General features: G+C 37.5%; 1 protein-coding gene across 1 annotated transcript; it reads left to right on the forward strand.

The window, feature by feature from the left end:
* Positions 1–23567: 23567 nt before the first annotated feature.
* Positions 23568–26050, forward strand: LOC132915238 (fatty acyl-CoA reductase 1-like). The gene is made up of 7 exons (XM_060975027.1): positions 23568–23828; positions 23918–24234; positions 24334–24581; positions 24825–25008; positions 25273–25458; positions 25569–25823; positions 25895–26050. The coding sequence occupies exons 1-7, from the start codon at positions 23583–23585 to the stop codon at positions 25971–25973; spliced, it is 1515 nt and encodes a 504-aa protein (XP_060831010.1). The 5' UTR covers positions 23568–23582; the 3' UTR covers positions 25974–26050.
* Positions 26051–26500: the final 450 nt, after the last annotated feature.

Here is a 26500-nt window from a genome sequence, read left to right on the forward strand (position 1 = left end):
TTTTATTTAAATATTGTTTAATGCAAGTATAAGCAACACTTTTTAACATATAAATATTCTTTTCCTTAGTCCTTCTAGCGAATAAAAATAAGAAAGTTAATGTGACTCCTTTTTAAAGCATATTCAATGTAATATACAGTAGTTGTAATACAATGAGAAAAGTAACTAATAAAAATAATTAAGTGACTAATACTTGATCGATACTACACTTATATATATTTAGAAATTTTCTTATATTAAATTAAGATAATATTGTGTAATGACCAGTTAAAATAATTAAAGACTAAAGCTTAAAAAAGGAGTAGCCTGTGAGAAACGTGAAAGAAATGAGCTTTTCGTTCCATTTTTGCAGCCATTATATATGTTCTCGTTATTCACGAGAATTTAAGGTCGATAAATTTGAATAAAATTACACGAAGTATCGTTGAATATTTTGAAGTTACAGCTCCGTAGACTTAAAAAGTTTCACATGTGAAATATGTTAAAGAACCTTCGTATTTCTATTCAAGAAGATTTGAAGGAGGTCGTAAAATTTGTTCTTTTGGCAAAGTGAACGTCAAAGAGTTAGATAAAAGCGATTAAATAAACGAGTTGACACTTACTTGGAATACAATATCAAGCTATTAAACTATACTTCAAAGTTTAAACTTTATTACGATTACGTGATAATTAATTCCATTAAAATACATTTAAAAATTAGAATAAATCAATGACAAGAAACAATACCAAATTAAAAACTTATGGAGCTATAAAGCACAATCATGAAAAATAACATTGAATTTCGATATATTTGCAACGATAAGTTTACAAGCAGCATATTATACGATATGTATGTGTCGTGTATGTTGACAAAGTGGTGGAAGTCTGCCGTTGTATATCTTTTGTCGTCTGAAATGTGTAGTTTGGGGTTAGGTATGTTTTATTTTGATTATCTCGTTATACGCATTTGAAATGATTATTATCTAGTAACTATATTGACAGATAAGGAGATTTTGATTTACAATTTAAAACAAAGAAGAATATAATGTGGAACACTTGTTCAAACGTTTGCTTTTCTAACCAATTCTTTTAAATTTTAATTCATATAATACATATTAATACCATGACGTTAAATAATATTGGATTTATTTTATTTAAGTCTTCTGATATAAAATCTTTCAACGAGGTTCCTGTATAGAAAAATGAAAATATTCAATGTTAGAATGACATAACTGTAATTTCTCCTCTTAGGACATTCTGTTTAAAAATAATTTTTACTCCTTGCAACTATTTACCGACACTAGTTATAACCAATGGACATCGCGGATCGTTACCCTCACTTTTCCACCGAAAGATGGGAATAACGAATCCGCGTTCTTAGTTCAGAAGGGCACACCCTCACCGAGTTTTCCTCCATAATAGCAGTAGAGCGGAGAGTCAGTCGCGATCTTGGTATTCCACGCGCGAACACTGTCAACCCTCGGGTCAATCATTGTACTTCCCGACGATCTCAAAATATTTTCTGTATATGTTCTGAGTGTTGTAATTTTGGTGAATATACTTATGTTATATAACTGTAGACTCCAGTTGTATCCATCCACAAACACCCTTATTATCCCGAAAGAAATATGGGGATCGCCCTGATCGCGGTGTTGATTCGTATAATCGTAACGGGAATTTACGACTCCCGTTGACGCGCCTCAACGCGATCGCGTTTCCCCGCGACTGGACGAAAATACATGGTCCTTCGAGCCGGATCACGTGCCAGTAAAAAGTGCTCCTAACAATGACCACACAGTGCAACGTGATAACACCGCCATTCAACAACACGCGTGGACGTCGGAAAGCAGCAACGTAAGTAACTTTAATTTCAACTACGTCGCTAATCATGCCAACCACGGCAAAGAGCAATCTCCTAAGAAGAAAACGCGACAAAACATTCGAAGTTGCCCTCAAGTATCTAAGGAAGAGTATTGACAATTATGAGCAGTCCACCGCACCACAAATCTTGTATTTGAGCACGTATCAATTCCAGCTTCAGAATGCGTGGAAACGATTTCTATCCTTCCAAAACGAGTTAGATGATCTCGACGACGAGGACCTCGCGCAGGAAGCGGAGGCCTTGAAAAATCACAGTGATCTGAACGCGCGACTCAAAATCCTCGCGGATAAAAAGCAATTATCAACCTGTCTGACGCCATCGAATCACGAATCAGAAACCAAGTCAGAACTGACCGCCGTCAAACTGCCAGCCATCCAGTTGTCCACCTTCGACGGCACTATCGAAGAATGGAAGTCCTTTTACGATACATTTGTGTCCATCATCGATCGAGATGAGAACCTGACACCGGTGCAGAAATACCACTACCTCGTAGTTTGGATCGCCGCTGTCCCCGTCATCGCCGAAAAATATCCAGTTGAAGTTCATGACTTAGGAAGTGTCGTTGAATACCTCGGCCCAGGAAGTGTCGTGGAACACCTTGGATCAGGAAGTGTCATGGTTGTACTGGCTTGGCGCGTGGGCTTTTCTTCTTCTCGTTAGTGCCGAGTCTCTTGACCACCCTATTATTCGGGGAAGACGAAATAATTCCGGTGCCGTCGTGGGCTTTTCCGCTGGGATGTTGGGTATGATAGTAGTTATAACTATTTATTTTTAGGTAATTTTTATCGGTGAAGTGTTGTTGTTTTAAGAAGAATTCTAGTTTGTATTTGTGCTGAGCTAGATCGTTGGCATCCCAACGAGCTATCTGTAATGGTTTTATTTTACGTCGCAGTGTAGTTTGCTCACAAGGAGTGTAAGCAGTGATAGCAAGCTTTTAAATTGCTCTGATTGTTATTCGATTAATTTTTCGAGCCTATCAAGGTTATTCGTGCTTTGTGGACTGGGAACTGGAACTGGAATATTTTGGAAATGTTCATTATGGATTATCGGTCTGCTTTGTACTTCTTGAACTACCTGTGCGTAGGAGATTGAAGGAATAGATAGTTTTTGTGGGCTGGGTGTTGGAATCATGAGGTCCTTTACTCTAGATTTGGGGTACTTGTTGCTGTATAAGGTCTTGCAGGCTGAGCAGCTTTTGTAGTTCGCTTGGGGGGTCTCCTTGACAGTGGATATATTTCGCAGGAGTTTTTGTTGATTTAGTGCATTGATCTGTAGAATGAGAACCTACACATTTGACGCAGCAGTAATTGCGGTTGCAATATTTTTGCGTGTGACCGTATCTCTGGTACCTTTTACACTGAACTATCTCTTTTTTTGTAATAGGTGGTTCGAATTTTATTACCGAATTCATTAATCGGTTGATATTATATATTTCTTTGTTGTTCGGCTTTTGCTTTAAATCAACAAAGAATAACGATAGTGGGCTTTTTGTGATTTTGTGTCTTATACTACTGATATTGGTAACTTCATGACCAAGATTTTGGAGTTCGTATTTCAGTTTGTCTAAGTTAGCAGAGTGCTGAATGTTGCGTAGTACCACTCGAAAGGGTCTTTCTTGTTTTAGTTAATAAGTGTTAATAAGTTAGCGTTCAGGGTTTTTAGCAGCTTTGTTAGTTTTCTATAGGAGTCTGGATTAGTCGGCAGAATTTTAACCTGACCGTTTTTAATTTTTAGTTGATGATCTTCTTTGTTGATGTCTTTCTCGATGGACTTGATCATTGTTTGAATATCGATGACGTCATCGATGAAGATTGGTGGGGGAGGAGAAGTTTTTTGCTTTTGTTGGCTTGGTGATGTTTCTATTACATCCATAGAATCGTGTGTGGATTCTAGTAGTTCGAATCTGTTATAAGTGGAGATATTTATACTTTTGTTGGATAAGTCTAGCTTGCGTTTTTTGTTGTCATTTGTATGATTTGGAAGGTGGGACAGTTTGTCCTTTCGCCACGGATGAGGGAGAATAAAGCGGTTATAGCTTTGTCCGAGTGAGCTAGTTCGAGATGTTTGGGCCATCCTCGAGCTAGTTAATTCAAATTGAAATAACTAGTCGAGAGGCTATGATTCGGATTGGAGATACGAAGAGTCTGATTATCCACTATTAAGTTTAGAGCGTTTGTTTTATTTTGGTTTCACTTCACTTTCGACGAAGGGTCGTCACTTGTATTGTGAACTGCACTAGGCACTAGACACACACGTGTTCACGCTTCGGTAGTCGACGGCTGAATTGGATTGAAGCATTAGATTGAACTAGAATCAAACATACTATAAACTTTTATAATCCAAGTTACAGTACAACGCCAAAATAATTTACTTAAAATTCTGTATGAGAATTGAATTGTGAATGGTCTATACCAAATAAAAAAAAGAAAAAAAAGAACACTTTTACTCTCTGTTCCTCTTTCTCATCCTCTTTTACTCGCATTATTCTTTTCTACGTTTGCCACGTTCGACACTTCATTGTCATTGACTTCAGGAACAGAACCGTTTCTACTTCTATTTTACTCTCTAATTGCAGAATTTAGGTCACGAATTTATTGCAATTATTGCGGATTTCTGGCATGTGATTTGTTTACTTAATAAATGATTAGAGAAAGGAATTATAGACGCTGTATGTATTTATATTAAAAAGCTGGAAGAATGCGGGCAACACCATAGTTGACGTTACTTGAAATTCAAGGTTTAGTCCAGTGTACGGCATTGAATTCTGGGTAATTATCATTACATTACATTACATTGGAACATTAAATATTATGTAATCTGGTCCGAATTGTTATTCTGTGATAGTGCCGTTATTAATCTTTCCCAAGTTTCATTAGTCATTACTTTCAAATTACTTTATCAGGAAATGTCCTATCACGCGTCGGTTCATATACAGGATGTTCGGCAATGTTCTTTAATTATTGATAGTGAGAAATCGGTCGAAATATCCCAGTAAGCGGTCTGTGTTGCGATTCTCAACTACTAGGTGGCAATCAGTCAGGTTGCAACTGATTGATTGATACCGCGAAACGTGAACGCTATTACGCTCAAGGTGGAGGTAAAAAGTAAAAGATGACGAGTAATGTTATGTGTAATCGATTTATTTGCACTATATAATCTAACACGAAGAATATGACGCTCGGATGAAAACTGTTTTATGGCTTCTTGATATATCGTTCGATTTGGAATCGCTCTGCACTCTCTTGCTCAAGCTAACCTACTTTCGTTCCTGTAAGGAGAGTTGCCTCCGCACAAGGATATTTCTTGTTCAGGATTTTCGTTTTATTTTGGTTCCAAGAACTACTGCTTAAATTTTGTTACACTCTTAACCGAACAGTCTATAGATCTGTTAGAAATTTGGTATTAAAAATACCAAGTCATTAGGTTATTAATATCATGTACTGATGTAACATCGTAATCAGCTTGTATCAAAAAAACTTGTTTGCCGCATCACAGAGCATCTTCAGCAATCGTCTTCGAAAAAAGATTAAGGGCTGTAGATAGTTTTTGTCTATTTAAGTCAGAGGTTAACAGCTATTGAGTAATTTCAAAAGTGACCTTCAAATCTCTATTACGATTCATAGCGAGAGCGTTTTCACTACAGTCCTTTGTAATGTGTTTTCCATGTAGAGAAAAAGGATGATCAAAAAAATGAAGCCCATCATTAAAAGCAAAAACTATATAATTTTGGTGAGAGGAATACGTGAAATTGAATTCAGTTCATTTGAAACTTTATTATCAGTCGGTCTAAATCGCAGGTAAATGCAATGGCAATGTATCAATGCTTCGTACAATTAAAATATGACGTTGTTTACTCCATCCTTAACGAGAGATTTGTCGCAATGAAAGAAATGTAGCGGCATATGAGTCAGAGGACGATGCGGATCGAGAGCGACTCATGTTGTTATTTTGCCTCGGGACATTGATCTTGACGTACAATATCGCCGCTACGTGCAACCGTCGACCGAAGTCGAATTTAAACTTTTCGGTACTCCTCTGATCAGTATACATAAACGAACACGATCTTTCGGACAGTTAGAATCGAGCGAACATAAGCATTACCTAGCGTACGAGCATTCTTATAGCGAGTATATCGAATGACTTTGAGCGAACGGTAAGTGACTCTGTATTCTATATTTAAAAATACTTTTAAATACATTTGACAGTACAAGTATCAGTTCGTCTCGTTATTGTATAAACCAACACGTAAAGTCCACCACAGAAAATAATTAGCTTTTAATCGTCTAATAGACTTCTTAGAATACCAAGTCTTGTTCGTTCTTTTTGTTATATTTTAAAAATACCTTATACAATCAGTCTTGGATGCATTTGTAATCATGATCCTTTTTTTCTCATGAGAAATAAAATGTTGAATAGAATGCATTGGTGGCACTATTATCACAAACTTAGTTAGTTTTCAGATTTCTACACGAAATATTAGTAGACTTCTACGTCATAAATGTAAACTGCAATGTAATTAATAAAATATAAAATATAATACATGTATTAATATAAAGATAATCTAACATTATCTACATGATATATGTATGTGCAAGTTAATGATATAAATATCTGTATCACCATTTTCATTACTAACATCTATGAATTATAGTTACCTATTGATATGTATTTAATTATCATTTATTAAGTAAGCTAATATACTTCAAAATATATATATGTTCGGTATTATATTAATCACAAAAATGTAAGGAGCACATTGGTAAAAATTTCATGTATCATAAATCAAAAATAAGAAAGTTTGATTTTTGAGTTAAAGATCTCAGCTTATCGCGGGTTTTTAATTAATATTTGCCGAACGTTACGACTTTCAGTCCTTGTTTCTTTTTGTTTCCTATATCTCGGAAACTAAAGTCGAGCGATATATTTATAAGAATATGTTTTTCATGATAAGTTATACAACATATTTAAATTTTATCGAAATCGAACGCTTAGCCTCGTTTACGCATAACTATCTTTAATGTATGTATTATGTAACAAAATCAGAATTTAATCCCATTACCAGAAAATTGTTGATTTAGTACAGATTTCCTAAAGCAATACTACTAAACTTCTACGTTATAAATCTTATATTACGTCTAACGTCATCTACATGATATATGTTGTTGATACATATGCATTTTAATGATTTACATATGCATATAAGTCTTATTTATTACTTTTAGATGTTAATGAGAAAATGAAACAAAAAGATGTCTGGGACAGACATTTATCCTATATTTGCGAATACATTATAGTACAAGCATTCAACATTTGTAACATAATTATTATGCAGTATGTAGTAAAGTGAAGTATGAAAATTGTTGCCCAGTTGATCTCATGTTTCCAATTTTATTAAACTGTAGATAAAAATGGATTATACTATTTGTAGGATAACTTATGACATCGCTGGCAAATTTAAGAACGTCTACTTCTTGTTTCATGTGTACAGGTAATTCTTCATTTTATATATTCCATTGTTTCCTACAATTTAACCATAAGATTGATTAAATTTTTTTTTGTCGGCGACCATTTTCGTTAAAACTTCTTAAATTTTATTTCTTTTCATTATTTTAGACAATTTAATGATTATTGTCGAAGGTCCAAAACTATGTGAAGAAATGCACAAATACGAAGTTATAAGCAAAAACTAAACACTATATATTGAAAGTTAGCGCCTTAATGTAGCATTCTATTGATGCCGATTACGTGTAGTTAGGATCACGGTCATGTAAATAGTTCTTGATACGCATATACCGAAAGCATAGAAGAAGTGGTCCGAAAGTTGAGTTGTAATAAAGGAAGACAAAAAGGGCATTCTATGTATGCGTTGCATGTTATGAATGTCACAGACGGAGACATTGGTACTTTATTCGTCTCCGCCAGCCTCGTAAAAACGAAGGCGAAACTGTAAAACCATTCCGTGTTCTCCGATTTCGATTATTTGTGAAGCTCAACATTTAAAACAATTTTTTCCTCCATATGTAAACTATGAATGGGCGATGATTTCCGAGAAATTCGCAAAAGCTATCGGTACAACTACAGTGTACTTTCGTTGATAATTGTGCTTCTATGGCAGCGCACGCATCATTGGCTGCCAGCGGCTGAATTTAGCACTCACTCCCTCTTTGTCTTGACCAACGAGGCTGGTACGAGCTTGGGTAAAGCTCCGTACACAATTGCATATGAGATACTCTAAGACATGTATGTTATGATTCAATCAGAAGCGAATGTCGTCAATGTATTGGGTTTGGGTTTAGACTATTTACTTCAATCCGGTCAGAGCCAGACGACCTGCAGCGCTAGCGTGAAGTAATAACAAACTAATCACAAAAGTGGTAGGTGAATGAATAATTGTAATGTAATTGTAATTAAATATAATTGTAATAATGATATATAGATATAATTGTTAAATAATAATTGTAATAAAATAAAGATTAACTTCTGATAGTATTAGAATTCATCGGTATGAATAAATCTTCATACCATACTTTTGTAACTAATTGGACCTACGTTTCAGCAGAATTGCACAAGTTTATACGGTTCACAAATAATTTTGGACACGCTCGTAGTTTTGCTTTAGAGAATTTCATATCTGTGTTATGTCGAAACGAGATCTTTCCTTGCTATGCATATTGATTTATTTCCAGATCTGTTGTCATGTCTTTGCGACAAAAGTATACAAGCTGCTATATGAGAAGATGTTCACATTATTTGTTTCTTTAAAATATTAACATTAAATTTAATGCACTATGCCATATTTTAATTTTATTATTGACATATAATATAATATCTCAGTAGATGATCTATTTCCACTCATGATGTGATTTATATCATATGTTATACATGAATGATATATACATTTGCAAAAAGCTTAGAAGATAATTACATCTTTCCTTCAATTCACGCGGAGTATCCGTTCCACGTGGATTCGTTTTACACGAATGAGAATCACGTAAATAAAGTCTGTCTGTCTAAAAAAAAATATGCACACATATAATGTCTAGCGCAACATAATATATTTTCATCTTAATCTCATACGGCACTGACGTTATCGGTCGCGTAAGATAAGATCGCGTTACAAAACTTCCGCATAAATTGTTACAATTTACCGCGTGAAAAAGGGACTCGCGTAAGAGGAATGCCCCGTAGAGTGGGAGGCCTCTGTATCTTCACAGAAAAAGAAATATCTTCTCTAGTAGCGTGGAATCATGTTTTCCATCATTTGTAATCTTCAGTAGCGGATACAGTTTTTTTCTAGTGTATTGGTTCAAGTTTTCTCACATTATAAAACAAAACAACATTTACAATTTCTTCTTTAGATTCACAGTCAGAAAATCACACTCACTTTGTGTTGACCATACACCGAGGAGTCCTGTTTTGCGGCCAAGTTTCAGGATAAAATACAACACACACAAGAATACACAAAAATCACGCACCAATGCGACTTAAACCCAAAAAACAAAAAAATAAACGCAAAAACCGAAAATCCACGACACATATTAGACCATGGCTACGTCGTACCGACGCGTATCGGTACTTTTGCCTAAACACACTATACTCAATTCATTGTTTATTGTGAATCTCAAAAATGTACAAAAAATCAAATATTGGCTAAATAAACTATTTAAAAAAAAAAAAAAAAAAAAAAAAACTTTGTGTTGACCTGTATAGGAAACTTCAACATCATTTTGTAAGAGAATAATCCAGTTGTAATTGATAGTTCTTGTTGGAAAATTGGTTCTTGTGATAAGTAGAATATGATGTAAGCAGAAAAATATGACCTTTTGACCTGGAATTTCAAGGTTAAGGTCAAATTTTCGACAACATTTTTATATTAATCTCCACCACACAGAGGCTACAGAATAATACTATGGTGGTGTCAGTACTTAACTTTTCTTTATCCTCTACTTCTTAGCATCCACTAGTAAATTTTTCAGATTACATAAGGCTAGAGTCGTGCAAGAACTTTTTATTAGTAATCAAAATGATAAATCAAGACACTAACATGGTTTAACTTTTCAATACACAAAAAGCATAAATACATTCATGACATGTGCCTACCTATATATTTTGAATAGTACGTTCCTTCGTGGAAGATTCCAAGAAAGTGAGCTTGTACAGAAGCGTACAGTTTTTCAATGCGAGTATTATTTTTTTATTAGAATCGATTCTTCCATCATGACAAATCGAACTTATTATTATTACATTGTGCAGACACTGATACACACGATATGGAAAAATAACACACAATCATACAGAGTAATAAATACAATAGTTTGGCAAATGAGTAATATTGACAAGCAACTGATTAAACTCTAATGTCATTTCCTGCGTAAAAATAACCACCCTAATTCATGGCATATCTTCACCGGTACTTCGTTAAGTTTCGCGTCTGTCTTTCTATCGATTATTTCGAAACGAATAAATTAATGTATAAACTATTCGGAATAATTTCCGTATTCTAGTATTTTCAACAAAACGATCTACCTTGAACGTTTCAATTGGAAGAATTTGAAACTTTATATTTTTAAAAAATTATTAATCGTAATAATTATCGAGATATATCTCGAGATAAAAATCATCGATCATAGATTAAACCCGTTTGCTCAATGAAATTTGTAACTGCATGTCGAAAACCACTGCATGGAATTTCCGAGTAGAGTGGATTAATGTTCCTTCTAATCCTTTGCCTCGATAAATAATTAGTAAACAAAAGTACATATAAGAAACGTTTGTACAAAGTTCACACGCCGCGAAAAAATCGCACACGCGTCGCGAGTGTGCAGACTGGTGCGAACTGTCAACTAGGTGGCGATCAGTCAGCTTGCAACTGATCGGTTGATATCGCGAACCTTGAACGCTGTGAACGCTCAAGGTGGAGGTAGATTAAAGATGCAGAGTAATGTTACAGAGTATGACTGTGTGCTGAAGACTGTTTGAAGACTTGTTTAAGACTCCCTGAAGAAACCTCACATGGTCCTCATCTTCTAGCTCTCTGTCTTAGGGTTTTCCTACTCACCATGGTTTTTGTGAGGTGGGAAATTATTCCTTCCAATCTTCTCTGGTGTTGCTGAATGATACCAGCTGTTTACTCTAGAGCGAACCCATCGAACACTTAGGGTGTTAATTAGCTTCTTGATAAGGTCCGCATTTTCATATTTACAATTTCGGAGGTAGGAACTTCGGACTTTCCCAAAAAGGCAAATGTGGTGTCCGTATCGTAAACTGAGGATCACCCAAAATTCCAAGCACAGACCAATCACAGAAAATTGATATGTGATATTGGAGGTGTTCTTTTTATAAGCACAGTTGGGCATGTGTATAAAGAAAGCGCATGGGTTACTCACCAGATGTATTTAAAATTGCTTTGAACTTCCTTGCAATGATGGTATCATTTCGTCGAAAAAATCAAAAACTTAAAAGAACTATTCAACGGGATAAATATTATTTTCCACGCAACATATATTACACATTAGTGCATAAAACGATACCTTAACTAATCCTTCGAGTATAAGTTTAAATAACTTTTTTGTTGCCTTTTTCGTGTTTCTTCATTTATTATTTCATGTATATGTATTTGAATATTATAATGTACAATGAACAGTAATTTGTATGGGAATCGTTTGTTCTGTGTGTAAAACAACGTACAGCCACATTCAGTAGCAGCTCAAGTATACTTAATGCACGTGTAATTTTCCTCTGGACATTGCTATTTTAATTTTTTCACTTTTTTTGTGAATACTTCTTTCTATCTCGTGGTACGTGTGCGATTTCCCAACGTGTATAAACTTTGTAAAAACACTGTCAACATCATAGTTTGTAGTACAAGGTAAACTGCTGACCATGTATCGTTCGATTTGATGATCACCGTATACCCCGCTGCTTGAGCTGACCTACTTTCGTTCATGTAAGGAGATTTACTCGCGCACAGTGATATGCCGGCCGATGTTAAATTGTAAATAATTCAAAAATAAAACCGAAAACGCAAATTTTTTTCTTCTTGATTTTCGTTTTACTTTAGCTTCAAGAATCAGCCCTTAAGTTGTTTTACATTGAATACCCTGTATATAATATAAACAAAAGATGAACGGGCAACAAATACCAGCGCGTATGCTATCGCGGATACACAATTGTATATAATTATATACATTATACATTGGTAGAATTCATTGGACTGTTATCGATAATTGTTTCCGAATATCTCAGAAACTATAGCCATCCAACAGTTACATGTACAGAAAGAAGTTGTTAGAGTCATATTCCGGTAATGTGTTCAAAAGTCATCGAAATGAGAGAGGATGTAGTTGTTCTACAGTTCCACGTTTTTCGTTTCAAGAAAAGGTGGACGAATTTCTCGAAATGCTACTTCACAGATTTGAAAATGATTTTTTTTAATTATTTTTTCACGACGTATGTATAACAAGAAAAATAATTTAAGAGAACGGTACGATGACAGTGAACTTGAATAAAATAACATGTTGTTGACGTTAATGCAAGCGTGTATCTGCAATTAAGTTTGTGATTATTAAATAGGAATGGGACTATGCTTCATTTTCTGTCCACCGCGTCGTAAGGTAGGTGATCTTGCACAAGTAGGAACTAACTTCCAGCGACTGCATTTGCATATTAATATGATTCGTGAGTATGTTGACGTTTTTTCCTGTTATTTTTTTCTGTTTCCGCGTTCTAGCTGCGCATTCAATGCTGCGCTCGATCAGATTTGTCATTCATAAAATTTATTAAATAATTGCGAAACATTGCAACACATCCCATAATATTGAATACATATGTATATTGTACAGGGCGTGCAGAGAGTAAGCGTAAAGAGAATCTATGGTATCGTAATTTTGCACTTTCGGATCGGTGAAGATTTGGAACAATTAATTTGTTCAAAAACGATTTTGATCATGAAATTCGAGGTTTAACTTTTTTATTGCTATGTAATCTACTCATTCAGCCGTCGACTGCGGAAGCGTGAACACGTGTATGTATAGTGCCTAGTGCAGTTCACAATACAAGTGACGACCCTCCGTCGAAAGTGAAGTGAAATCAAAATAAAACAAGTGCTTCTAATCTCAATAGTGAACAATCAGATTCTATTCTAGCCTCTCGACTAGTTATTTCAATTTGAATTGACTAGCTCAAAGATGGCCCAAATATCTGGAACTAGCTCACTCGGACAAAGCTATAACCGCTTTATTCTCCCTCCTCCGTGGCAAAAGGACTAACTGTCCCACCTTCCAAACCATACAAATGACAACAAAAAACGCAAGCTAGATTCTGCCAACAAAAATATAAATATCTCCACTTACAACAGATTTGAATTAATAGAATCCACACACGACCCTATGGACGTAATAGAAACACCACCACGCCGACAAAAGCAAAACACTCCTCCTCCCCCGCCAATCGTCATCGATGACGTCATCGATATTCAAACAATGATCAAGTCCATTGAGAATGACATCAACAAAGAAGCTTATCAACTAAAGAGAGTTCCACAGTTCAAAAACAATCAGGTTAAAATTCTGCCGACTAATCCAGACTCCTATAGAAAACTAACAAAAGTGCTAAAAACCCTGAACGCTAAATTCCACACTTCTCAACTAAAACAAGAAAGACCCTTTCGAGTGGTACTACGCAACATTCAGCACTCTGCTAACTTAGACAAACTGAAATACGAACTCCAAAATCTTGGTCATGAAGTTACCAATATCAGTAGTATAAGACACAAAATCACAAAAAGCCCACTATCGTTATTCTTTGTTGATTTAAAGCAAAAGCCGAACAACAAAGAAATATATAATATCAACCGATTAATGAATTCGGTAATAAAATTCGAACCACCTATTACAAAAAAAGAGATAGTTCGGTGTAAAAGGTGCCAGAGATACGGCTACACGCAAAAATATTGCAACCGCAATTACTGCTGCGTCAAATGTGCAGGTCCTCATTCTACAGATCAATGCACTAAATCAGCAGAAACTCCTGCGACATGTATCCACTGTCAAGCAGACCACCCTGCGAACTACAAACGCTCAGCCTACAAGACCCTATAAAACAACAAGTACCCCAAACCCAGAGTAAAGGACTTCACGATTCCAACACCCAGCCCACAAAAACCATCTACCCCTTCAATCTCCTATGCTCAGGAAGTTCCAGGAGTACAAAGCAGACCGATAATCCATAATGAACATTCCCAAAATATTCCAGTCCCAGTTCCTAGTCCACAAAGCACGAATAACCTCGATAGGCTCGAAAAATTAATCGAACAACAATCAGAGCAATTTAAAAGCTTGCTATCACTGCTACACTCCTTGTGAGCAAACTAAACTGCGACGTAAATTAAAACCATTATACATAGCTCTTTGGAATACCAACGGTCTAGCGCAGCACAAATACGAACTAGAATTCTTCTTAATACAACAAGAAATTGACGTAATGCTTATGTCTGAAACCCACTTCACCGATAAAAATTACCTAAAAATAAATGGTTATAACTACTATCATACCCAACATCCGAGCAGAAAAGCTCATGGCGGCACCGAAATTATCATTAAAACCAGCATAAAACATTATGAGGTTCCATCACCCCAGAAGAACTAGCTCCAAACCATAAACGTAGCAATAGAAGATTGGCATGGCCCAATCATCACGTCAGCAGTATACTGTGTTCCTAGACATTCTATTTCTTTTGCAGCGAGCCATCAGGGAGGCGAAGAGACGAGCTTCTGGCCACCCTTGACTCCGATCCCTGGGGGCGCCCATACAGACTAGTGCTGAACAAGCTTCGTGCCTGGGCGCCTCCCACGACGGAGAGCATGGACCCTCACTTCCTGGAGAAAGTCGTCGGGGCCCTGTTCCCTGGTACGGTGAATGACGACGAGGGCGGGACAAGCGAAGAGCGGGAGCTGCGGCGACCGGGGGAGGGACCACGGGACACTGCGGGTGGCTGGCGCTCGGGGTTGACGATCACTGAGGATGAACTGGCTGGGGCTGTCGGGAGGATCGGAGCGCGGAAGGCCCCGGGTCCCGACGGGGTTCCGGCCCGTGTATGGAGGGGGGTCGGCCGGAATCTTGGTCCCAAGACTGAGGATTCTGTTTGACAGATGCCTGTCACGGGGCGAGTTCTCTGTCCTATGGAAGGAGGGGCGGATGATCCTATTGCCGAAGCCGAGACGTTCCCCGGACTCGCCTTCCGCCTTCCGACCTGTGTGTTAGATCAGGCTGGCAAGTTGTTGGAAAGGATCGTGGCTGCCCGGCTCGAGTCTCATCTGTCTCGGCGAGTTTCCGGGCTACACGACAGCCAGTTTGGCTTCCGGAAGGGGCGGTCTACGGCCGATGCCGTCGGCCGTGTCCGCGCCCTCGTCAAGGGGGCCGTGCGGCGGGGTTACGTGGCGTTGGCTGTGTCGTTGGATGTAGTCAACGCCTTCAACAGCATCCCCTGGGGTGGGATAGACCGAGCCCTCGAGTTCCATCGGGTGCCCGCTTACCTACGGGGTATGATCCGGGCCTTCCTCCGGGACCGTAGTATCGTCTACACCGGGCGAGGCGGAAGGATGATGGGGAGGGCGGTGTGCCGTGGCGTCCCGCAGGGTTCGGTACAAGGCCCGTTGCTGTGGAACATCACGTACGACACGGTACTTCGGGCTCCGATGGCCCCGGACACGGCGCTGACGTGCTACGCCGACGACATGTTGATGCTAGTGTGGGGATCGACATGGGGCAGGACCGTCCGTCTGGCGGAACTGGCGGTGGCCGGCGCGGTTGCCGCGTAATTTTTGAGTAATTACACAACTGTTGAGTTTAGTATAGTCTTTATTCTTTAGACTTAGTGTTTTATTACAGAGGTCAATATTGTAACTGAATTGAAATTAGAAATAGAACTGTTTGAACGGACTCGTACCATCAAAGAAGAAAGCTCGGTGTGGGTGTTCCCTTTGGAACTCAGAACGCGGATTCGTTGTCCACACTTTTTGGTGGAAAAGTGAGGGTAACGATCCGCGATGCCCATTGGTAAATGAATTAGGTAGTAAAGACAAGGAGAGCTAGATATGGCTCGTGGGCATCCTTGTTTATGGGAAAAGTCTTATCTTGCCAGACACCCGCTTTCTCCGTATTAGGTAAGAGTCGAGTGCAATAAACATAAACCGAAAATGTTTACGTGAAGAAAACTGAAACTGAACAGATTCGGTTTATGGCGTCTTCTTAGGCCTGCTGCGAGTTAATGGAACAATAGATAGGTCTTGGCGTTCGGACTACGGGGAATTTTACAAGGACCGTCACATCTGGCGTACCACATGGCAAAAAGGAAAGTTGGTTCGTGACACGGTCGCCGCGATCAAAGGGTTGGGGCTGGAGGTATCCCCCGAGAAGTCCGAGGCGATGTGGTTTTGCCGGAGGGCCGATCACGGGACGCCCCCGGCGAACTATCGCCTGAGGTTGGCGGGGGCAGAGATTCGGGTCGGGATCAGTATGAAATGCTTGACCTACAGAGTGACGCAGGTGCTCACGGGGCATGGATGCTTCGGTGAGTATTTGCGCCGAATCGGAAAGGAGGCGACCGCGCGTTGCCATCACTGCGACGCAAGGGTGGACTCGGCGCAGCACACTCTGGAACATTGCCCGGCGTGGGCAGCGCCGCGACACTCTCTCATCGGGGAAATAGGGTTCGACCCCTCGCCACCGACGATCTTTGAAGCGCTGTTGACGAGCGAGAGGGGCAGGAAGGCCGTAACCTCCTTCTGCGAGCTAGTTATGCTGCGGAAGTAGGCGGCGGAGCGGGAGAGGGAGCGGGCCTCCCATCCTGAGAGGATTGGCCGACGAGGACGCGGCGGTGTCCGTGGACGCGCCTATATGAGGCGTGGGAGAGCCGCAGCGACCTCCGAAGGGGAATGAAGTTAGGCGCTGGACCTTCCAGCACCCGGGAGACACCAAACAGTCCGGTTGGTGATCCGGACGCCCCCTGAGAAAGGGAGAGACGTAGTACAGACAGAATATTGTGTGAGGGGTCCCGGTGTGTCGCCACAGCGGTTCCCGGGCATCCCTCGGTCGCAATAGGGACGGTCTTTGTGGAGGTTTTAGTAGGTTGGAGTCCGACACTACCACGCCGCTCTTCCCCCTAGAGGCGGCGGGTGTCCGTGCGGATTTCCTCCACGGAAAAAAAAAAAATATAAAAAGACATTCTATCTCTAAAGAGGACTTCGATAACTTCCTCGAAGGCCTAGGCAATAGATTCATAACAGCAGGAGATTACAACGCCAAACATACCCAATGGGGTAGCAGACTTATTACAGTAAGAGGTAAAAATCTACTGAACAGTATAAACACCAACAGACTTAATTACCTCAGTACAAACGAAATCACATACTGGCCTACTGAAAGTAACAAACTACCTGATTTATTAGACTTCTTCATATGAAAAACATGTCATAGTATCTTCTGTGGAACTCTCTTCTGATCATTCACCCGTAATAGCAATAATTAACTCTACAATTATTGAAAATCTACCTAATGCCTTTATTCACAACCAACTCACCAACTGGCAACTCTTTGGGGAATCTTCAATCACATATCAGCCTCAATTTACTTAAAAACAAACGAAGATATAGAAGCAGCCGCCGAATGCCTAAACACCAGCATAGTAAACGCTATCCATTCATCCAAACCTATGAAGAGCTTTGACCGTAAACATAAATATCCCCACCACATATTTCAAAAAATCATAGAAAAACATAGACTTAGAAGAATATGGCAGATGCATAGAACACCCGACTACAAGCGCAAGCTAAATATTGCAACAAGAAAACTCACTAAAATCCTTAGAAACTATAGAAACGACCGTTTTTGAAAATACCTTGCCAACCTGTCTTCCACAGCTGACTCTAACTACTCACTATGGAAGACATCCAGGAAACTCTCTCATCCTCCACTAACAATCCCAACAATTCGCTCTCCGTAAGGTGAATGGGCGCGTAGCCTGACACAAAAAGCTAACTTGTTTGCCAGTCATCTAACTAACATCTTCAAATCAAATTCCCCCACTACTTCAGACGAAATAACTGAATACCTACACTCTCCTTTCCAGATGTCTCCTCCTATTGAGCCTTTCTCATCACTAGAAGTTATAGAATTACACCGTCGTCTAAATCCCAAAAAAGCATCGGGGCATGATCTGATAAGTAACAAAGCCATTAAGGTGCTTCTCATAAAAGCGATTGCAATCATCGCTTCCATTTTCTTCAATACTATCCCAAGCCCTGGAAAGTATCATTGATTACTCTCATTCCCAAACCTGGAAAACCAATACATGAAACCAGCTCTTATCGCCCAATTAGTCTTCTGCCCACCTTATCCAAACTATTCGAGAAGATACTAATGATATAACTCCTTCCACTCTTAGAGGACCTAACACACTGCCAGATCACCAATTCGGTTTCCGAAAGCAACGTTCTACGATAGAGCAAATTCATCGTATAACTCACAAAATCACCCAAGACTTAGAAGAGAAAAAATATTGCACTGCGGTATTTCTAGACATTCAACAGGCATTCGACAAAGTATGGCATGAAGGACTATCGTTCAAACTAAAGGAAACCCTACCACACACTTACTACTCCATCCTAAAATCCTACCTAACCAATAGACAATTCATGGTGAAATACTTAAATCCTATAACCTCAACATTTCCAATAGAAGTTGGCATACCCCAAGGCAGTGTCCTCGGACCCCTGATGTTCAACATCTACACTGCAGAATTACCAACTTCGATAGATATAACCACAGCGACATTTGCTGACGATGCAGCCTTATTAGGCTCGCAATTAGAACCGAGAATTGCCTTCTGTACTCTCCAGCGAGGTGTCGAATCTATGGAAGAGTGGTTCCACAAATGGCGCTTCAAAGTCAACGAAAACAAATCCAGCCACATAACTTTCACGCTACGAAAATAAACTTACCCACAGGTGACGATAAACAATATACCTATTATAATATTATAATAATAATATACTCTGGACAGAAGATTGACATGGAAACAATATATCATAGATGAAACCAAACAACTCAAAGCAAAATTTAAAAAATTCTACTAGCTCATCGGCCGACGTTCCGACTTAAACACGCAAAGTAAAATTACATTGTACAAAGCCATAATAAAACCTGTTTGGACCTATGGAATCTAACTATGGGGGACAGCAAGTAATTCCAACATAGAAATTCTCCAACGATTCCAATCGAAAACCTTAAGATCCCTAATAGACGCACCTTGCGACGTCACCAACGAAACGATATATCACGTCCTCAAGATACCCACAGTCAAAGAAAAATTATCCAAATTCAGCAATAGACATAGCACAAGAGTCAACAACCACCAAAATCCTCTAATTACTCAACTACTCGACACGTCGGAACAGATCCGCAGGCTAAGAAGACATTACACCTTAGACCTAAGCACTAGATTCAAATAGTATCAAACATACTATAAACACGTATTAATCATGTCATAGTACCACGCCAGATAAATTTACTTAAAGGTCTAACGAGAATTGATTGTAAAATAAACGCAAATAAAAAAAAAAAGACAAATCCTATAGTCCGTGTGCTAGACACATCCATCGATATTATTCCTTCGCATGGCATCGTCACCGAACTTCTCTGACTTTCCATCCTTTGATCAGTCAACATCTGTGTACTAGTCGCCTAGTCGCTAAATCGCTGAACCCATCTCTCGCTTCAGATCTGATTTGCGATTTATACCTCTTGCAACACCGCAACTCACTACTTGCAAGTCACTCCTACTACGATTAACATCGTGGTCTTGCTAATAACTATTCGAGTCGAACAGTTCTAACCATTATGTAAACGACATTACAATTCGACCTCGTAAATTATATTTTTATTTATTTATATTCTCCGCGAGACAAGTTGTTGGAATAAAGTTTATATTATAACATGTTAGCCCAGTGTTATACTAATTCAATCACCTCTATTATTCCAACCGAAATAGAAGATCGATCAGTTCGTGGCGTCGATTACATAATCGTAATGGGAATTTATGACTCCCGTTGACGCGCCTACTCCGCGATTAAGTTTTCCGCGAACGGTCTAATACTGACTGTTCGCGGTCTTTTCTTATTAGTGAAGTTTCCTTCTGATTCTATTAGGTTGTCCGAAAAGTTTCTTTCATTTTACAAGGAAATAATAGGCGCACAATGTTTTTTGTTTTATATTAGTTAGTTGAATTATGCACGAATATAATAATACAAATAGAACTAAATGGACCATACCTAATTCAATAAAATAATATAAAACAGAAATTGTTGTTCATCTATTATCACCTTATGAAACGAAAGATACTTTTCGGGCAATCTAATATTATTGCCTGAAACTCTCCTGGCGTTGAATGTAACAAATTTATCATTATTCTACTTGAAATATTTTTCCATTCTCTTAAAAAAGCCATCTTTAAATAGTTTCTTGATGAAATATGGTGACTTGATATTTTTTGTTTCAAGTGGTCCTATATATTTTCAATGTTTATATTGCGGGGCTGTTTATAAGCGTTTCCAAACACGATACAAGATCGAGGCTCTTGGATTACCATTCTGTTGATATTGGATTACCATAGCATTGTATATCGGGTATTATTAGGCTTTGGATAATTACCTTGCATCAGGATGAAATTGTCTTTAAACCCATTCCTTTCACACTTTGATGCAGATTATTTTTTTTTAATATTTATGTACGTTTTATCCTATGAAGCGCTGACTCTAGAAAAATATATTACACATATATTTTTACCATTAGCCATATATTTATTAATATTTTCATAACAGGTAGCGAAAATTTTTTAAAATTATTTTGAGGGTTTACAGAAATATGTACATATTTTTCATTTGCTAAAACTGTCACAATTGTTAAGGTTGTTTGATGTATGTGGAATCAAAGAATCGCGTGAGTAAATTGTAAGGTATTGTAAGTATATATATATTGTGAATATTAAAGTAGAAAGTGTGGAATACAATGTAAGCTGGTCCAGACCCGCACGCTAGTGTCACGGATCGAATTTTTGTCTGGCATGTGTTACGCCAGATGCGATAGTCCTTGCGAGGTTCCCCATGGTCATGGTGCCAAGACCTAAACATTGTTACACTGACCCGTCACAAGGCTAAGGAGATACTCCAAACGGAATCTGTTCAGTTTCATTTCTCTTCACATAAACATTTTCGGTTTACGGAGAAAGCGGGTGTCTGGTGAGATAATAGGCTTTCCTCATGAACAAGGATGTCCACGAGCCGCATCGGCTCATCTTTGTCTTTACAGTTTCATTTATTAACCAATGGGCATCGCGGATCATTACCCTCACTTTTCTACCGAAAAGTGTGGACGACGAATCCGCGTTCTAATTTCAAAAGGGCACACCCACACCGAGCTTTCCTCCTTGATGGTACGAGACGGGTCCAGTCAGTTCTTCTTGTGATTTCTTGTAATAAAAAACATAACTGTTACCAATAAACCCATTTTTTTACTGAACCTTTTGATTATCATTTGAAATTACATGACACTAGCAATGTTACCCTGAGACTAAAAGAACCCTGAAGCCAACGTCGCAAGTGTACCGCTTATGGTCTGTCATCGACGCATTATTTGTCTATGCGCTATCGATAACCTCAGCGCTTGAGAAAACCGAAGACCAGATGTAGAGTTTTCTTAGAAGTGGCGATCACTTCAACAACAATAAACGATGTCATACCATAGTTTTGTTAAGGTTATGTACTATATGAAAAGTTTTTATATCGGCTCTTAGCATTTTTCGACATCACCACAATAAATCATCCGTAAATATTAGAAATGGAATTTGCAATGCAAATATTTCTCCCTTTATCTTGACGAATAAAAAGTTATATATCATGCAAATGTCATTAAAATGCAAGCGGTGGAAGCAGTCAGTGATAAAAAGTCAATTCCTGTCGACCTTTCACGATCAAAGACCACTCAAAGCTATTTCTTGTGTGGTTTTGGATATAAATATATTAATCGAATCATTCATGCATGACATTATCCAGTTTCAGTAGTAGGGTGAAGTTATTAAAAGTATAAGTATGTAGAGGAACGACATATCGAATATTATTATAGTACAGTGAAAGACGTGTCGGTATCTACTATCGTGAAGTCGCATTTTTGTTCGACTTATAGTAAAGAATACGCAGTGAAAAGAGTATCAGGTAACAGGCGATTTTTTGTTATTCTGTATTCGATTGTGTTTTCCATTAGCTGTCATTCATTATTACAATAGTTTAAATGAAGTTTTTGAATTTTCAAATATTTATGTTATATTTTATATTTTACGCAGTAAAACTGGTTCATTATTGTCATTTTGCAATAATTTACAATCAGTCAGTAGAGGTAATCGGAACATTCGCCTTCGTAACATACTTGCACGAAACACCCGTTATTTTTTGGCAAAAGTTGAGTCACTCCGCGGTGATAACATTAATCATGCGAGATATTTTAGGCATTTTACATTTTAAATGGTAAGATCCCTTATTTTTAGTAAATAAACTGGAATATATGCAGATGAATTGAAGATACATACGTAATATTGACTACATATAAAAGAAACGATGAAATGATAGTGGAGTGATTATGGATGTTAACAATTATTTTATTAAATTTAAGTAAAATAATGTATATCATGATATCGGAAAAATACATTTCCCTTATTTTATTTATCACTTTCTTTCAAAATATATTTGTTAATTATTTAGATCCTGCGTTAAAATAGCTCTTTGAATAAGATCATAAACATTCTTTTAATTCAAGAGTTAAAAAGACTTTATGATCAATGTTTTTACAGAATTGTTGTTAGTTGATTATAATAATGTTCTCTACTTGTGTACTATATATATGAGTGTACAATATTTAACGTATCAAATCTTTATAACACAACAATTTGTGCAATAAAAGCTTTGGTATCGTAAAGATCAAACAGAAAGCAAATTGCAAAACTAAATAACATAGAATGTAATGCACTATACTATACATAAACAGGATAATAAAAAAATATTGCACATTCCTAAAGCTAAAGTAAGATGAAAATGGAGCACAAAAAAGTGTGCTTTTTTCTTATACGAACGATAGACGAGCAACAATTTACCTCGTGCAAATCGTAAAGAAGAAGACTATGACGTTCAGAGACGTAAAGTATTCTGCGCGACGTTTTCTAAGAAAAATCATCGATTATATGTAGATTAAACCTGTTTACTCAATGAAATCTGTAACGGCACATCGGAAATATGAGTCCTCTTACCTCCGTAAATAATTAATAAATAAGAGCACATATAAACAATGTTTATCCAGATTTCATTGTCCCTTCCACGCGTGCACGCATAAAAATCACATACGTATTAGTATTCTTCAGGTGGTATTATATGCTAGCGAACACTATCTCGCACGAACCACGCAAATGTTCCACACAAATTACCGATCACTGCATACTATGATATTCACACAAATACAAATAAAACAAAAAATACAGAAGCCAAAGGAAACTACCAAAAGATTGTTTAAGCTTAAAATCTCAACTATAACAAGTTTTGTACATTATTTTAAACATTTGTCCACTTACTATTTGATAATTCAATGGCGAATATTGGGACTGAAAGTGTGCAGATCTTGGAACATGAATGCAATCAATAAAGATTGGAAACAAAATGCGATCAATAAAGGATTGAATAAGACGAATACTCTGGAGGAATTCTATGCCGGTAGTGGGATTCTTGTGACTGGAGCAACTGGTTTCGTGGGAATAGCTCTTTTGGAAAAATTGATGCGCGTATGTCCACGCATCGCTGCCATTTATATTCTAATTCGTCCAAAAACGAACGAAACAATAGAACAACGATTTAAGAAGATCATGGATGATGCCGTTCGTAAATATATTCTTGTTTCTTTCAATGTTTAAGCCTGTCAGGAGCCAAATTGATTAACTCCCATTTCTGGATTTTTCGTTTTCAGATTTATGATGGCATTAAAGCGAAGAACTCCTCACTTTTCAGCAGAGTTTATCCCATGAAAGGTGACGTGAATCTGCCGAATTTAGGTCTTTCGCAAGAAGATAGAAATCTGTTGTTAGAGAAAATAAATATAGTGTTTCACGCTGCGGCCACTGTGAGATTCAACGAGCCATTGCACGTGGCTGTTAATGTGAATACGAAAGGTACTGCTCGTGTCATCGAGCTTTGGAAGGAACTGAAGCATCCAATTAGCTTCGTCCACGTCAGCACAGCCTATACTAATGTGAATCTACATGAGATCGAGGAAAAAGTTTATACGTAAGAATAAATTATACGCATACGTAGTTCCATGGTTTACGAATATTATAATTAGAATTATATCCTGCAGAATATGTTCACTTATTCTTGACTTTGCAGCACGGACTTTAGTCCTTCAGAGGTGATCGATATGTGTGACAAATTCGACAAAGCGTCCATCAACCTGCTAGAAAAGAGGATTTTAAAAACTTATTCAAATACATACACATTCAGTAAGAATTTAGCAGAGCAGATTGTAGCAAGCCAGTGCAAAGATATGCCAGTTGCGATAGTACGGCCAAGCGTAATTGGTGCCGCTTTGAAAGGACCATGTCCTGGTTGGATAGAGAATATATCTGCAGTTACAGGTATTTATATAAATCTTTTTCAATGATAATTGTTCAATACTCCTTACATTTTACAGTAATAGAAGTAGAGTTAATCGGTTAGTTTGTTAGAGGCTAAATGAGAGGCTTTCCACTGGATCATCATTATTATAGTTCAAGTTTGTTGTTGTTCACAATTATGAAAATTCTTTCCACTCTATTCAGTGCTACGTTTCTGCTATTCGAAAATCACAAATAATTTCTAAACCAATTTAATGTTACCAGGTACTTACATTCTAATCAGCAAAGGATGTACAACAGTGGTACGAGGTAGGAGAGATACAAGATTGGATGTAGTGCCTATCGATTTCGTAGTTGACGTGATAATGTGTACTGCATGGCATGTCACGCTACATCGTGATCGTGAAGTTAAAGTATACAACTGCACGAGTAACGCATGCCCCTTTAAGTAATATTTTTCATCTATTGAAATTCGATTGTTAGAGTATTTCAAAAGCTTCAGTTTATTTAAGTAACGTGGACAATGAAAGCGCGAACAAATGTAGGAAATAAAAGTCGACTTTTGCTACCAATACGTCAGTTTAGAAAAATAAAGATATAAATAATATTTATTGAAATTGCATAATATTTCTTGAGATACTCGGATAGTAATAAACTTCACTTTAAGTGTAATTCCATTAATTGTAATAATGTAAATGTTCCAATTGCCAAGGTTTGGTCAGATGATAGATGCTATGGTAAAATGTAGCATAGAAACCCCGCTGAACGATGCGATATGGTACCCAGGTTGTTCAGTCGTAGCGAATAGATATATTTTCAACGTTCTGAGTGTAATTCCACGTGTCTTGCTTGCGTTCGCCATAGATATCTTTTTAAGACTCCGAGGTAGTAAACCAATGTGAGTATTCAGTCGATCGTCGAACAACGAGAACAATCTTCCTGGGAATTATCCCAAAAATAGAGATTATCTGTTTTCATCTGTAATAATAATTAAAAATGATATTTCAGAATGATGAAACTTCTCAGAAATGGCAATAAGTTGTTCGCATCGTTTGCATTTTTCACCATACACGAATGGACTTTCCAAAGGGATAACTGTTCCGACTTGGCAAGGAAGGTGAAAATGTTAGACGACAGCGATATGTTCAAACTAAATTTAGAGGATATGAATTGGGACAAGTATGTTGCAACTTACCTGATGGGAATTAGGACATTTATTTTAAAGCAAGAGTTTAAGTCAACAGCCCGACAACGATTATCAAGGTGCGTTTAAAAGTATCTTCGTATAAAAAAATAGGAACTAATATTAAGACATATATTTTTTATTATTTCAGGTTATACTGGATACATCAGATCACCAAAATATCCGGTATAGTAATTTTATTATGGATACTATTTTGTTTTGTATACTGACTATTTGAACGTTACTTTTTTATCTTTGAATCAGACAATATAAATACAATTTTATGAAGAAGGGATTCATCATCCTTCTCATTTTGTCTTTTCATTCGTCTTCTTTCTAAATAAATCCATTTATGACATTTTTTATTTTTTCTATAATATTTTAAAAAGAAAGCAGGTATTTATACACACGTGATTTCAGAGTTGTAAGCAATTCATCTGCTCCTTGAATATGAACATTTTTCCATTATAAGGGCAACATTATAATGATAAAATCCTCCACCAAACAAAAGTTACGAGATAGTTATTCGTTGACAATAAGCAATAAACATATAATAAATATATTGTAAAATAAGATAGTTAAAAAATAAAACTTTTCTATGAATCCTTCATTTGTTCTAAATGCTCACTTTGGTTCTCAAGTTGTTTGCTCATAAACCTTGTAGTTTTTGACCAAGTCGGCTTTAAAATATATGACACTGTCGATGAAATAGAGACTCGACGTGACATTCAGAGATGGATAAAATATTATTTCACAT

The sequence above is a fragment of the Bombus pascuorum genome, chromosome 16 (genome assembly GCF_905332965.1).
Source record: "Bombus pascuorum chromosome 16, iyBomPasc1.1, whole genome shotgun sequence".
NCBI lineage: Eukaryota > Metazoa > Arthropoda > Insecta > Hymenoptera > Apidae > Bombus > Bombus pascuorum.